This window comes from Leptonychotes weddellii, chromosome 11 (assembly GCF_054177405.1).
Source record: "Leptonychotes weddellii isolate Sample4059 chromosome 11, ASM5417740v2, whole genome shotgun sequence".
Classification (NCBI taxonomy): Eukaryota; Metazoa; Chordata; class Mammalia; order Carnivora; family Phocidae; genus Leptonychotes; species Leptonychotes weddellii.
This window is the reverse complement of record NC_138379.1, coordinates 9,733,822-9,749,790: the sequence shown is the minus strand read 5'-3', so window position 1 is coordinate 9,749,790 and position 15,969 is coordinate 9,733,822. Positions and strand designations below refer to the sequence as shown.

Sequence of the window (15,969 nt, the reverse complement as noted above, 5' to 3'; positions counted from 1 at the left end):
ATTTATTTAAGAGAGAGAGAGAGCATGAGAGAGAGTGAGCACAAGTAGGGATGAAGGGCAGAGGGACAGGGAGAAGCAGGATCCCCGCTGAGCAGGGAACCTGACTTGGGGCTGGATCCCAGGACCCTGAGATCGTGACCTGAGCCAAAGGCAGATGGTTAACCAACTGAGCCACCCAGGCACCCTTTTCCAACACCATTTTAAACAAGGTTTCTTTTTATTCATTTTCACAATGATTCATCTCCAAGCTGGGACACCTCTGAAAGTGGAGGGAGGTGTTATTAAAATCCCGCTGGGGGTAACAGGCCTCTGACCTCACCCTACCCAGAGCCTGAGGTTTGCACACAGCTTGGACAGGTACTGGCTAGTGTTAGGAAAGCTGGTTATTAACATTATTAACATTATTAACATTTCCATGCCATAGTCTTCTTTTCTATGAAATTGGGCTAACAGTTGCACCTAGGTCTGGAGTTAGCGTGAGGAGGAAGTGGGCCAAGGCATGTAAAGCGTTTAGAGCAATGACCGCTACATGGTAATCATTCAATGTATTTAAACAACAATTTTTTTCTTTATTTTTTTAAATATTTTTATTTATTTATTTTACAGAGAGAGAGACACAGTGAGAGAGGGAACACAAGCAGGGGGAGTGGGAGTGGGAGAGGGAGAAGCAGGCTTCCCGCTGAGCAGGGAGCCCGATGCGGGGCTCGATCCCAGAACCCTGGGATCATGACCTGAACCGAAGGTGGACGCTTAACGACTGAGCCACCCAGGTGCCCCTTTAAACAACAATTTGCATAATTTTTGTATCTATAATGTTGGCAACTTAACTAGCCTTTCTAAGCCTGTAAGAATTGAATGTGATGATGCATGTGACCACTCTCCCTCGTCCAGACGCTGCTCTTACTGACTTCGTTCTTTGTTCTCCGAAATAACTGTTCGATCCCCAACTTGCAATGCTTTCTCACCCATCTGCCTATATTTCCTGCTTGTATTTCTTGTTCCAACAATGTGCTGGGCAATGTCTCAAAGCCAAAAGACAGTTACTCCTGCTGCCGGTTTCCTAATCTACGGTAAGCCTTCAGGAAGCGTAGTGAAATCAGAGTGATCTCAGAGGCAAACGTGGTTAGCGCACTCTCCAGCCAGCACATTTTCACCAACTCCTCTGAAGTGTTGTACAAGGCAAAGGTACGTTAAGCCCAAGTCAGAAGAGGCTGCAGTTTTCCAGAAAAGACATTACAGCAATCATTATCGAGTGTTTCCTGCTCAGCTTCAGAGGTAAGATGTCTTCCAAGGCCTGAAGTCTCCACGGTAAACCCTCTAGATTCCCTTTTCAGAGAAAGCCTCCTTTTTTATTATCTGTTAGCCGTACCACCCAGTGGGCCATGAGGATGTCTGCAGAGTTTTCTGTATGGTTGCTATGTAGAGATTTGGAACTTTAGCTAAGAGCATGGCTTCCCTTTAGAATTTGTTCCCCTGGTGCCAAAACGTTAGACATAATTCTATAATATAGTCATTTCTTTGGGAAGACATGGACATGCACACGCACACACACCCTGGAGATATATTAAATCCAAGGGGCTGCCTCCAAATTTGGCTGCCAGCTGTGGGAATGGGAGGGTCTGGACACAACTGAGGTGTGGGATCCAGTGAGTGAGTTTCTGCATAAGCTCAGAGGGATAGTACTGATACTCTAGATTCTGATCCCCATCTCCTCACTTGTTGGCTGTGTGTTTTTTGGGAAGTGACTTAACCTGCTGATGCTCCACTTCCCTATCTGTAAAATGGAAAGGATCGTAAGAGTAGCACCTATTCATATGGATGTGTAAGAGATAAATTGGTTAAATGAGTAAAACACTTAAACAATGCTTGACACACAGTAAAAACCAGATGGGTGAACTTAACTGGGGTTCTCAGGAAATCTATACTTCTCCCATTTAGAAAATTAATAGCTAAATTGAACAAATTAGTGAACATAATTTATTTTGCCTGAAGGCTGAAAATTCTCCCTGATATTTATAGTTATTTTAAAAAGTCAAATTAAATGATGTGGTTAGAATAGATTTCCTCACTCCAGAAGTTTCTCTGTATGAGAGGCTCCAATCCTTGCAAACATATTTTCAGTAAGGCATGTCTCCATCAGGCTGGACCAAAAATTTATTTATTTATTAAACATGTATTCACTGAGTGTCCAGCGTGTGACAGACACGGACCCAGGCACTGGAGTTACCACATTGGGAAGATAGCAGATACAGCTGAGCATCCCGTCAGTTGAGGCTCAGAAGGGTAAATAGTAGGAAAAGGGAAGCAGAGGACATTCTTAATAACAGGGAGCTTCCTCCAGACTTGGCCAGGACTGAAGAGGGCTTCATGAGAAGTGTGGATGTGGGCAGAGAGTCAGTCTGGAAGAAGAGCAGAAATTATCTAGGTGGAGCTTGAGGGGCAACATTTCAGGAAGGCAGGATTAATACTGAGAAGGAGGGTTTGAGACTTTTGAGAGCTTGATGCTTGGGAGATTAAAAGAAATAAACCATGGCTGGATGGAGCTATGAGATAGGGAGGGGGAGGCATGAAGCTGAAGTAACAGGCAAGCAGCTATCTGATCATGAAGGAGCACCGCTCCCCACATTACGTACATTTTAGTGCAGAAGATATCTTATCTAAAATATGTACTTATTTCCCAGGGTGCTTGGTTGCCTCACTCAGTGGAGCATGTGACTCTTGATCTTTGGGTTGTGAGTTCAAGCCCCACGTTGGGTATGGAGATTACTTAAAAAAATAAAATCTTTAAATATATATATACACACACATATACACACACACATTTCCCAATGGATAAATTTTATTTCATTTTATTTTATTTTTAAAAGATTTTTATTTATTTGACAGAGAGCACAAGCAGGGGGAGCAGCAGGTAGAGGGGAGAGGGAGAAGCATGCTCCCCGCTGAGCAGGGAGCCCCACGCAGGGCTTGATCCCAGGACCCTGAGATCATGACCTGAGCCGAAGGCAACACTTAACCGACTGAGCCACCCAGGCGCCCCCCAATAAATTTTAAGTTTGAGCTTTGCAAGGTGATGTTCCAAATAGTTAAGAGGGATGTAAAGAAGATTATTCTACATTTAAACATTCTTATTGTACATCCTGATGAGGATTACGTTAGGCATTCATTAAAATGGAGTTTGCTGCAAACTTTTTGATCTTTTCTCATTCTTGGATTCCATGCATAGTATTGAATATGGAAGTATTTCGCATTTATCAGTGTTTAAATAGAGCATGTACCTAAATGTTAGCATGAAAATCAGTCTTGGCAGGAAACTGATGAGAGGTAAAATAGCAATTACCAATGTGATAAAGTGAAGGTTAAAATGTATTCTGACTTTCACCTTCTTTGTGCCTTAGTGATTAAATAAGCGTGTCATATACCCCCTATGATAGAGAACTAGAAATGTAAACGTTATCCTGAAAGGATGCAGTATGGATTTACTCTGACAAACATGAGCGAATTATTAGAAAAATAGATCTGCTATACAATTTCCAACAAAAAGTAGAAATTAAGATACTATTCTAAACTCAAAGCCAGTAGTTTTGGCAGAATTCAGCAGTATGTGATAGATTTGTAGTTAATCCCCTACTTTCTACCTCATCAGTTGTAAAAGCAGATAAGCATTTTGCAATCACTTCGTGTTGGAGGACACTGTTGTTAACCTTGAAAATCAAACTCAGTTATTTCATTAGCAAAAATGGGTTTTTCAGGAAGAGCAGAGAATTGCAATTTGGGACAGGCAAGCTACAACTAAATCATAGGCAAGTCCAGAAAACAAAAAGGAGGAACTGCTTTTTATATAGAGAGAAAGAGGGGAATTGAGAGTTACTGTTATAAACAAAAAGTCCATTGCAGCAAACTGGGAATTTGAAGTAGGGTAGTTTTTCATGGGTGAGTTGTAACAGTCTCTCATTGGCTGGACTGATCCTTGCTGGGATAGTAAAGTAGGGTTGACTTGGAAGATGTCAGGAGCTTTTCTTCCTGTTGGGTCTACAACCAGGAGGAGTGGTAGGGCATGAGAGCCCCCCATTTTGGCCTCCTGACTCCATTCAAAATAAGGTTTCCCTTTATCAATTTTTATACTATGAAGTTATATTGTCCAAGATTGAACATACTGTGTATATTTTAGTGATATGTATTTTTTAAAAAGATTTTATTTGAGAGAGAGAAAGAGAGTGAGAGCATGAGAGGGGGAGGGTCAGAGGGAGAAGCAGACTCCCTGCTGAGCAGGGAGCCCGATGAAGGACTCCATCCCAGGACTCCGGGATCATGACCTGAGCCAAAGGCAATCGCTTAACCAACTGAGCCACCCAGGCACCCTAGTAATACTTATTTTTTAGGTGTAATGATTGAGGTGGTTGTTTGGTGACCCTTAAATGTGATACTTTAAGTACTTTTTGACACAAGGCAGAGTATAAGTTAAAGTCAACATTTACCAACTGTTTGTTAGGTTAGGGACTTCATACCAATGTTAATATGAAATTAAAATTATTTCCATTTACATATGTGAACACTGAGGTTCCCATTACTAGATCACTCAACTAGTAAGTGGCCAAATTCAGACTTAAACTTGGCTCTTCCATGGTGAGTAAACTCTATCCACTGCTATATAGCTGCCCAGAAGGTTATCTTCCATATAGTACTATACAGCATAATGATTTAAAGAAAATGTTGGACCTTAAAGTAGAATGTCTCTAGGAGAGCTGAATTCCCTTATGAGCTGTGTAAGTTTGGGTAAGTTGTTTAACCTCTCTATGCCTCAATATTCTCATCTTTAAAGTGGGAATAATATTGCAACATAGACTGTCGGGTGCATTAAATATGTTCACACATTTGCAGCAACCAGACAGCGTTTGGCATGTAGAAGTAAGTACTCAATAAATTATACTTATTATTATTATAGGAATATGACCAAAGTCATCTTCCTCACCTAAGAGTTCAGCGCTCAGTGAAACCATCTGTCTCATTGTCTAGGATTGATTTGAAGAGACAGGGGGGCTATGTAATAATGTATATGTGCATATAAAAATGAGAAGGGGATCACTCTTCACTGTTTCGAAGTTAAATGAGGCACCCAGACTTACTACAATAGTCTGATGATTACTACTCCAAGACGAAATGAAATTCAACCATGTAAATTGTTGCTCCATTTGTGAAGTCATTTTGATGTATGGACAGAATTGAACCCTTCTGTTGCACTCAAAAAATATTAGCTAGTGGCAAAGGGGAAAATGTCAAACCTCTGGACTTCTTTTCTGTGACAGCCATCAATAACCCCAGATGGCCTCCCAAGAAGTTGGTAATGCAGGACCTGGGAAAGCCTCAGCAGGTGGTCCCCCAGCAAGCCAGGCGGAATCAGTGTTGATAAATAACTCTGTCTACCAGCTCATTGATGAACTGCAAAATCACTGGAAGGAGAAACTACAAGCCCTTGGGGTATGTCAACCTTAGTGTAAAAATTAGAAAAATTTTGGAATTTTTCTAATAATTGGAAGAAATTAAATATCATGTGGAAAACCTTGTTTATTCCCATCAGGAAGAATCTGAGTTATTCATCACTGAGTCAATAATGTGCTTCTTTAAGAAAAGACTGGGGCCTATTTTAGACCCGGGGAGTAGGAAACATCCTATCAACGTTGGAGAATGGACTGCAATCTGACCACCACAGCAGGAGGCTGAGTTCTTATGAACTCACATTCCGTATTTTAAATTTAAAAATTGCGTTGAGGAAAGGCAGAATGAACTGCTATTTAATGTCTGAGTGCCTTCATCATATTACGGCCCTAACGTATACTAGGAAGATATTTGACCCCATCTATATTACCAGCCACGTTGCCTCTACTCCTCTGCCACTTTCTGGAAGGTGTTTGTGAGAATGAACAGGAGCAGGGGGAGAGGGGGAGATGAAGGGCTGCCACTGGGATCGGTGGGGATAGCATGGGATGAAAACCTCCCAGGGTAAGTCCGGCTTGACTTTATAATCATTTCAAGCACTGATATCTCCTTTCTGAAGAAAATTAAAATTGTCTCTTCTCCACATACACTAGTATATGACCATTATTTGCAACCCCCCCCCCCCCTTCTTACAGGCCATCCAGATCCTGAATGGAGCAACGATTCTGATCCTGGGTGTTTTTCTAGGTTTTTTACAAAACATATTCCATCTCTTCAGGCACTTTTTCTTTATCTTCTACACAGGCTATCCACTGTGGGGTCCTATATTTGTAAGTATTCATATTCCCCTGACCAGAGTTCACTGCTTAAATACGACTGCTAGAAGTGTGTTTGATTACTATAGTGTCATTCTTAGGTGATTTGAAGATTGCCTGCTATGGGTTTGATTTGTAAGTCTTTACACATATTTTAAAAACCAAGTGCCTGTGAATAGTGCAAGACTGTTGAATCACAGATCTGTACCTCTGAAACAAGTAATACAATATATGTTAAAAAAAAGTAAATAGAAGAAGATAGCAGGAGGGGAAGAATGAAGGGGGGGACATCGGAGAGGGAGACGAACCATGAGAGACGATGGACTCTGAAAAAGAAACAGGGTTCTAGAGGGGAGGGGGTTGGGGGGATGGGTTAGCCCACTGATGGGTATTAAGGAGGGCACGTTCTGCATGCAGCACTGGGTGTTATGCACAAACAATGAATCATGGAACACTACACCAAAAACTAATGATGTAATGTATGGGGATTAACATAAAAAATAAATAAATAAAAACCAAGTGCCCTTCTGATTAAGAGAAGTCATATTTGCTGAGTACAACTTAAGTCCCAAACATTGAGTTAATGCATTCATATATTAAACCCAGGTATTATGTTTATGGATACTAAGAAAATTAAATGAAAACTGAGTATTGGTGAATTGTATTGTGTAGCCAAGAGAAGCCTGCTTTGGGACATAAGAGATTTGCCTGCTGATTACAGTCTGGAAATCAGAAGACTGATTTCCCCTATCTGGGTCAAAACGTAATCAATAAAATAAGCTTTGGTCCTAGGTGATCTTAAAATTTATTTATTTAGCTTTGTTATTTGATTATCACCTACCTGATGGTTTACTTTGTAAAAGGTGATTAGTAGGAAGTGTTAATTAGGCAGGACTTGTTTTGTTTGTAGATTCTGGTGTTAGAACTTTTGAGAATTTATATGTGTTTGGTCTCGAACAAAGATGCTACCATGACATAGCAAAGATGGGAAAGTTTAGTTGAAAATAATAAATGGAACACATAATTGGCAAATGAAGAAGAAAGAAATTTATAGTAAATCTTGGGCTCTGATTTATTCAAGCTTTGATTTTTTTTTCAAAATCATTGACCTTCAGCTGTCCTTTAAAACAAAATTGCTCATCATCTGGCCAAAATTTCTTGACCCAAATCAGATCTCATATTTTGACAAAAGATTATATTCAGTTTCTGGATATAGTATAACACATGTAATTTAGATTTAACATTTCTGAAATGTTTAGGTAGTTAATATGATTGTTTAGATGACCTAGTTAGAATCTGGATTTTTTTCTAGAAGACCGGGAATACACATTTTCTCTGCATCGTGAATCCTGACTATCTAAATGGGAAATTTCCATGTTGTAGAAAAGAGAACAATGAAGGGTTTCAGTTATTCAATTGGAAAAGAGTATTCTTTTCTCAGAAAGCTGAGGTCAGTTTGTTGAAAAAAAGTGGTCAGGGAACCAGAGCTCACTCCTTTAAGGCATCCTCAAGACTAAGATTCAAATCTGACTGTTGGATTCCCATTGCCGGAAGCTTTTCTCTGGCTCTGTATAACTGATGGAGCAAAGTCTAAGATCTATGACATGGAACGAAGCCTTTCCTATCTGGTCTGACCTGTGACTATACCATAGTCTTCCTCCCCTTCCTTCTGTATACATGCCCTGCTATATATACAACAACCCTCCTCTTACTAATCCTTATTAGACCGTGTGACTTTAGAATGGATATTTAAGCTCTTACCCTTCAGTCTCCTAGGATAGTAGAGATAATATGAGGACCTTATCTTTGGGTCACTATGAAATTAAAAGGAAAAAATATATATAAAAACCTTAGCTATTATTAATAATATGAGTGCTTTGTGTATGCTGGGCTCATATCTAGGACCTTGCCATGTGTTATTTCATTTTATCCCCATATAGCAATAAGGTCAGTGATATTAACATGGGGATATGCACATCTCTGTTTTACAGAAAAAAAAAAACACAGGCAAAGAGGGGCATGACACTTTGCCTCAGGTTATAGGATGAATACAAGCTGAAGACTGCATCAGGACACAGAGCGTATGCTCTTGGCCACGAAGCTCTAGCGAGCCTGGAGTTTCTTGTGATAACCACTTCGTTATCTGAAGTGGAATTCAAAACCTGTTCCTTCGTGTTCAATCAGAATTCAAGAATTGAATTTATGTAGCAAGCTTTTGCTCTCCACGATTTTGGCAACTTTGTCTTCAAACCCTAGGAGTGGCTTGGTAAATCGTTGTAAGATATATGGGGTATAAAACAGAATCAAGTTTTAAGAAAACCATGAACTTGTAGAGAATTCAATTTATCAAATTAGAGTCATGAAAACAATAGCTTATCAAAAATAATCATTTAAAAATTAGTGGATATATCAATATAGACAGATTTGCAGAAGTTCTTTTAGAACATCTAATCCAATAAACCAAACCCTTATATGAAGCCTGAGTAAGAACATGAGAATAATGTTACATATGCATGTGTATATAAATAAATATTATTGGGGCGCCTGGGTGGCTCAGTCGTTAAGCGTCTGCCTTCAGCTCAGGTCACGATCCCATGGTCCTGGGATCGAGCCCTGCATCTGGCTCCCTGTTCCGCGGGAAGCCCGCTTCTCCCTCTCCCTCTCCCCCTGCTTGTGTTCCCTCTCTCGCTGTGTCTCTCTCTGTCAAATAAATAAATAAAATCTTTTAAAAAAAATAAATATTATTTACATTTACTATAAATAGAAGCATAAAGATAATTATGTTACATTAAATATATGTATTTATTATATTTTAAAAGTATGTACACTCATATAACCTATAAAAAGCCAGACATAAAACATAATGAAAATATTATATATTTGCTCAAAATTTTAACTAATTTAAAATTGTATTGCTATAACATGATGAACGACATCAAGTATAATTCCATGTGGTAGAATGTGAATTTAAAAAAGAAACTTTGTGCAACCATTGCTAGATAGCTACTAATTGAAGGAGTACAAAGAAAAAATAGTTGAGACTTAGTATTTTCTTATCTGTTTCATTTCCTGTGCTCAAACAGTTCATTGTTTCAGGATCCTTATCTGTTGCAGCTGGGAGAAAACCCACAAGAGTGTTGGTAAGTGGCAGTTCTTCTTGTCTTCCTTTGATCATAGGACTAGAAATAAGTTATTCGTTAATAGCAGGAGAGTAGAGGTTGGTGAATCCAACGGAGACACTGCGTCTCATGTAATGCACAAGAAAATTCTCTTTTCTTAAGGCGTTCAGATGTTAAATTATCAGAAAATCATAGAGATTCGAATGATTATTGGAATGGTTACCTTGAATATTTGATGAATCTGAAGCTCAGAAAAAGGCTTCTTGATTTTTTTGTGTAGTGAAACTTGACCAATTCTGATTACTTTGAGCATACACTTTCCACCACTAATTCTACAACTGAAAGCCAAAAGTTCTATTCCTTTAGTGATTCATTAAACACTTTACTACGCCCTTGTTATGTGTTCTATCTGAATCATCTGCCCAGCTACACAACTTCCCTAGCTCATTCACTCTGCCCCCTCCCTGGATGGCCACCTCAAACACCAATCCCTTTTCTCTCACCTTTATTCTCTATTGGTGACCTTGCTTCCTATTCTGAGAAACTCAAATCATTAGAGAAGAACGTTCAGACCCCCACTCTAATATCCACTTTGTGGACCAGATCTGTACCATTTCTCTTTTCATCCTAACCTCTTACGGCAGGTGACCTCTCTATGATTTTCTTCAAAGTCAGTATCCCTAACTTGAATACTAGAGTCCATTCTGTTTTTTTTTTTTTCCCCACCCAAATGTACCACTCCAAATGTCTTTCTGCTAGATCTTTTTAATCAGCCTATAAACATCCAGTTACTGCTCTAAACAGAAAAAAAAATATTTTGACCTTCTTGTCTCCTGATAGCTATGTGCACAATTTGCTTTTCCTTCTGTAGCTAAACTCTTTAAATGGATTATCTGTACTGTCTCCAATTCAGATCTGCACAGTTTCAACTAAACCCATTCCAGTAAGGGTTTATTTTCTTCCCTATCCCATCTCCATAATCATTCTCCTTAAGATTACTGCAGACTTCTATGCTGACAACACAAAGATCAATTCCCAGTCCTTATCTAACTTGACTCATGAGCAGCATTTAGCACATAGTTGGTCACTCCTCCTTCCACTAATTTCTTCACTTGGCCTCTCGAACACTTTGATTAGCTGGTTTTCCTCCTGTCTTTTCAGTGTCTCCTTCTCAATGTCCTTTCCTAGTTCTTTTGCTTCTCTCTGACCTTTGAAGGCTGGGGTGCCCCAGAGCTCAATCCTTTGTCACCTGTCCTACTCATTCCTTTTGTGACCTCATCCATGCTCATGCCTTCAAGTGACATCTGTATGCCTACAACTGTGAATAAATACTTCCAGCCTCGATCTCCCTCCTGGGCAACAGGCTGGCGGATCTCATTGCTTCCACTAAGGGTTCTAAAAGCCCCAAAACTCTACTCCTAATCTTCCTCAAGTCTTCCCCCTCCACTGTCCTCTCCATGTCCACTGATGAGAACTCCCTCCTTCCAGATTCCCAGGCCAAAAACCTGAGAATTACCCCCAATTTTTCATTCTTTGACAATCTTGAATCCAATTTGTCAACAAATCCTATTGGCCCTATGCTCAAGCTCAGTCCAAGTTTGACTGTTTCTCCTCTAGTCCACCACCATCTTCCTTAATTGGGCTCCTTGCTTCTACCCTCGGCCCTCTCTAAACCAGCCTCTTGAGACACCAGTGTTCCCTTTGGTACATTCATCTAATTGTGTTGCCCCTTTGCTCAAAGTCATCCAGTGGCTCTATGTTTTCCTCAGAGGAAGAACCAAAGTTCTTTTCGAGACCTGCAGGGCCTGGTGTGATCCAGCTCTCCTCTTTCTCTCCAGCTTCAGTTCCTCATATTGTTGACTTTGGCCACTGCCCTCTAACCATCCACCTTGTCCTCTTGCTTCCCCCAAACATGCCTGCAACACTCTGGCTGGAGGACTCTGAGCTGTTTCCTTGCCCGCAAGGACTCTCCTCCAGTTATCCTCTTGCGTATCCCACTCGGCTCCTCACTGCCTCTTCCTGGGCAACATTCCTATTAATACCACCATCTCCACTCCTTGCTGGATGTCCAGGTCCTCCTCACTCCACTCCATTTGCCTGCAATACTTAACCCCTTTAAAAAGTACTATGTAATTTACCTATTTGTATGCTTAATTGTTTTCTTTGTCCCTGCCACTAGAGTGTAAGCTCCATGAGGGTACGGATCTTTGTTTGTTCATTGATGTGTGCTCAGCATCTAGGATGATGCTGGGTGTGTGAACAACCTTAAATTGATACTTATTTAAATGAATCACCACCAAAGGAAGGAAGGATGTGCTTCCTATATTAAATGAAAATTCCTATTCTATTTTTAGGTGGAAAACACTTTTGGAATGAGTATTGCCTGCACTGCTGTAGCTTTAGTTGGATTTGTTCTTCTCTCCATAAATTTAGCAGTTAATAAGCAGTCTTCCAGGAGTTGTGAGTCTTCACAGTCACAGGACTTATGCATTTTCGTGGGCATCGTTTCAAACGTATGTTTTCAAAATTTGTGTTTAATTAGAAAATATTTCAAACAATCTAAAATGTACAGAAGAATAATATATCAGGTATCCTGCGACCTTGATTTGAAGCTGGGCTTTGCCACTCATTAGCTCTGTAATGAAAGTCAAGTTAGACAATCTTTCTGTGCTTCAGTTTGCTTACCTTTCAAATGAGGATGGTAATAGTATCAGTCTCACAGAGTTGGTGTAAGGATTAAACAAGTTAGTATTTGATGAACAGTTAAAACAGTGCACCTTGTGTTATATTATTAGTATTTATTACTACTATTACACTCTCCAGAGAGATTAAATTGAAAAAAAAATTTCTTTCACATCTTCCTTAATAAAACTGACTTGGGAGATTTGCAGTGTTCTCTGTGGTCTGGGATTTTCAAATCATGACTCACTTTTGAATTTTGGGGGGTATTTTATTTTTAAAGGGAAGTTCCTTAAGAATAACCTTTTCAAATGATTTTGTTGTTTGTGTGAGATAATCTCTCTCTTCTGAGGTCCACTTAGAATTAAGATTTCCCTTCAAATTTGCCTATTTTCTCCATGATGACCTATTTTTACTGACTGACTCCCAGTCCTCCTGTGTGCTGCATAGAGTTTGTGCCTCATTTTTTTCTAAAATTGTATTTTTAATTATCTAAGTTTATATTTATATGGATCTGATTTTTTTTTTCCTGTGGATTTCATAGTATTTTCCCTCTGGAGCAATTTTGTATTTGCTTCTTCAAGGTGACCCAGTGATAATAGAAGAATTGCTAATCTAGTAATTTTGTGTTTAATATTTCAGTTTAGTGTTTAGTTTCTAGCAATGATGTAAATGCACAAACCCTCTAATGAAGTTCCGTTAATGAAATGGTGGAGGGGTCATTTTTGTCTATTTTCCTGAACTTCCTACTCGTCTCCCTAGTTTGCTATGACTCAAATTAGTAAATGTTAGCGAGAATATCAGCATTTTACCTCTATTTACATTTTACCTTTATGGTTTCTTCACCCATGACTACTTCACGTGGGTTGATAAAGAAATGCAATGTGTCTCTCCAGGGAAAATATTTCCATGTTCTTAGGGTGACAAAGTGTCTCTTATAGTGTTGGTGTGTGTCTGTGTCTTAAACCTAATCTATGGTTCACTTTGTTCTGTTTTAAGGGTGGGAGATGTTGTATTTGGTTTCCTGATGACATTTTTTTCCCTCTGGATGTTTGTACTGGGTTTGATATGAGGCATCATATCCCCTAGGGCCTGATGTCCCTAATGCTGATCCTTACCTTGCTGGAATTATGCATAAGCATCTCTGTCTCAGCCATGTGGTACATAGAAAGCTCACGTAATTCGAATAAGGTGGGTTTATTTCCATGACTAATAATTCACATAGTCTGCTAAGGTTTGAGGTTCTCTCTGAGTCCCAGAATTAGAAAGACACATTTATGCAGTAATGATTTGTGGGGTTCCTGGAGTTGGAGATGGTATGAACATGAGGGATGGAATGAAGGCTGGAAAATGAGGAAACAGTGTATTTAATGTAATATTCAATACATGTATAACATCATAGTATAATGTTATAGTAATATAATTAGTATCATAATCAATAAATTAAAATATCAATAATAATACAACTACTACAATATAATGAATATTATAATAACATTTAGTATATTTTTATACAGATATAATTAAGTTCAGTTATTTCCTTGTAACTTGTCAGTTTCTAGTTGTCTAGCCAGGAAAAAATTATTAATTCTTTCCAGATTTTAGGTAACTCAACTATAAGATGAAAACATTTTCATTCTCTTCTGACGTTTGTTGTAAGGACCATGTACATAAAACTTCAGCACAGTAATAATCAGCAATCACATGTTATTGGCGATGATCATGATGATTAAGGAAGGGATGGAAGGAGAGGGAGGGGATGATCCTATTCTTGGACATTGATGTTTTATTTTCCAGGTGATTTCCTTTCCTTCCAATTCTGTGGAAGCAGGAATGCCTCCTGATGAAAGTAAGTCTGAGAGCAAGGAAATTCAAGCTTAAATCTCCAGTGAGTTAGAGCTTCATCCAAGAACTCAGGAGGATGGGAGACTGCAAAATATAATCCTACTCTCTTAGGACACCAATCATGAGAAACTTGAATATTTGACTCAGTTTTTTCTGTTCTAATTATAAACTCCATTAGTATGTTTGGATATGGAAGGAAAAATACACTTCTTTAGACATTCTTGGTTTCATAACTTCTGTGATCACCACTGCAAAGTTGTTCCCAGAATCAGTGCTCTTTCTTCTTACCCACCTACTCCACTGATTTATAAGGTTTAAAGAAGCCAAGTAGAAGAATTCCTGTTTTATGTATTCTCTCTAAACCCAACTCCCAACCATCCACTGAAAAAGAAAATGAGTCAGATTTTTTTCACTGCAGAAAAACACTTCCTGACTTTAGCTAACATCAGTATTGTAAAAACTCAAATAAAAATCCATCATTATCATCAAGATACATTTTTACTACATTTGAGGTAGGAGGGTCAAGCCTCAGAGATTTTATTTCAGTCAGCTTCTGAGATTCCAACATGCCCTGATACAGAAATGATGGTGTAGACTGGGGACTTTGAGAGCAATATCAACATTTGTTCTTCAAAGGATGGTGAGAAACTATAAAACAGAGAAGTAAAAAATAAGGCTTTGGAATCTCACAGATCTGGCTTTAAATTTTGATACTGTCACTTAGTACCCATGTGAACTTGAACAAGTTACTTAATCTCCCTGACCTGTTTTTCCTCATCTATAAAATAGGTGTGATAATATCAATGACTTCCAGGCACCTGGGTGGCTCACTCAGTTAAGTAACCTACTCTTGATTTCAGCTCAGGTCAAGATCTCAGGGTCCTGAGATTGAGCCCCACATCAGGCTCCATGCTTAGCTCAGAGTCTGCTTGAGATTCTCTCTCTCCCTCTCCCTTTGCCCCTCCCACTTCTTGTGCTTTCCCTCTAAATACATACATACATACATACATACATACATACAATCTTAAAAAAATATCAACGACCTTATCAGTTGTTATGAGGGTTGGACAAAATATAGCAAAAGTGAAATAGACCTACAAGTACTAAATAATGGTGTTATTGGTGCTCCCGCTGCTGCTGTTAAGGCTGAGGCGGGATGGTGGTCAGATGTGTAGGGAAGATGGCAGAAATTCTCACTTCCGTTGTGGCTCCTCCTATCCCCCAATGATATTAATGGCTATCTTTTCAAGGTGGCAGTTTGATGTTAAAGCTCCTTGTGATATATTTGGTTCCTGATTTATCTACTGCTGAAGTGCTTATGTTTCACATTTATAAATGAATTCCTTTCTCTTGATACTAAACTGAGTCATTCATAATGTCCATAAGTTCATACCCATGGGCTACTCTTAGCTCCTTGTTTACCATATGTGCAAAAATTCTTTCACCCTCTTCTCAACTAATTGTTGCCTCTCCAGAGCACACACACACACACACACACACACACACACTCATTATATATATATATATATTTTATCTGCTTTTTAATCTATTCAACAATATCTAAGGAGTGTCTACTATGTGCATGTTCTGTGCTAAAAGTTTAGGATACAATAGAGAATGATGGATAGTTTCTGCTCTCAAGTTGCTCATAGTGGGATATATAGACCCATGGAATATGTAATTACAACATGGAGTATTAAGGGCTATGATAGGAAGAGTATAGGAATCTGGGAAGACGTAGGAAGAGTTTCTATCTCAGGTTAAAGGAGATTACACTTTTTTTTTAGAAAACTTTTCTTCTAAACTGAGGTCTTAAAAATGACTAGAATTGGCATGATGAAGGGGGATGCACACAAAAGTCTTTAATCTGGGGAGAATTGGGGATATTCAGGGAACTAACAAGAGAGTTTAGTGTATCTATGCTGTGTGAGGGGCAGATGGCAAGATAAAACTTGGGAGAGGGAAAAAGTATACACATCACAGGATACCATAAGACAGAGCAACTCTTTGAGTCTTTAGAAGCAATTGAAAATTGTCTGTAGTGGTGTTGAGCTGGCTTATGTAGACTTGTGAGA

General features: G+C 39.1%; 1 protein-coding gene across 1 annotated transcript; it reads left to right on the top strand.

The window, feature by feature from the left end:
• Window positions 1-1,108: 1,108 nt before the first annotated feature.
• Window positions 1,109-13,930, top strand: MS4A3 (membrane spanning 4-domains A3). The gene is made up of 7 exons (XM_006746777.3): window positions 1,109-1,275; window positions 5,307-5,478; window positions 6,132-6,266; window positions 9,335-9,391; window positions 11,725-11,883; window positions 13,139-13,240; window positions 13,847-13,930. The coding sequence occupies exons 2-7, from the start codon at window positions 5,323-5,325 to the stop codon at window positions 13,928-13,930; spliced, it is 693 nt and encodes a 230-aa protein (XP_006746840.2). The 5' UTR covers window positions 1,109-1,275; window positions 5,307-5,322.
• Window positions 13,931-15,969: the final 2,039 nt, after the last annotated feature.

Bases quoted from the DNA above. Each gene is read 5' to 3' on its own strand.
- MS4A3 (XM_006746777.3), top strand. From the start codon at position 5,323: ATGGCCTCCCAAGAAGTTGGTAATGCAGGACCTGGGAAAGCCTCAGCA. The intron at 6,267-9,334 runs GTAAGTATTCAT...GTGCTCAAACAG, and splicing joins CACTGTGGGGTCCTATATTT to TTCATTGTTTCAGGATCCTT. The intron at 11,884-13,138 runs GTATGTTTTCAA...CATATCCCCTAG, and splicing joins TCGTGGGCATCGTTTCAAAC to GGCCTGATGTCCCTAATGCT.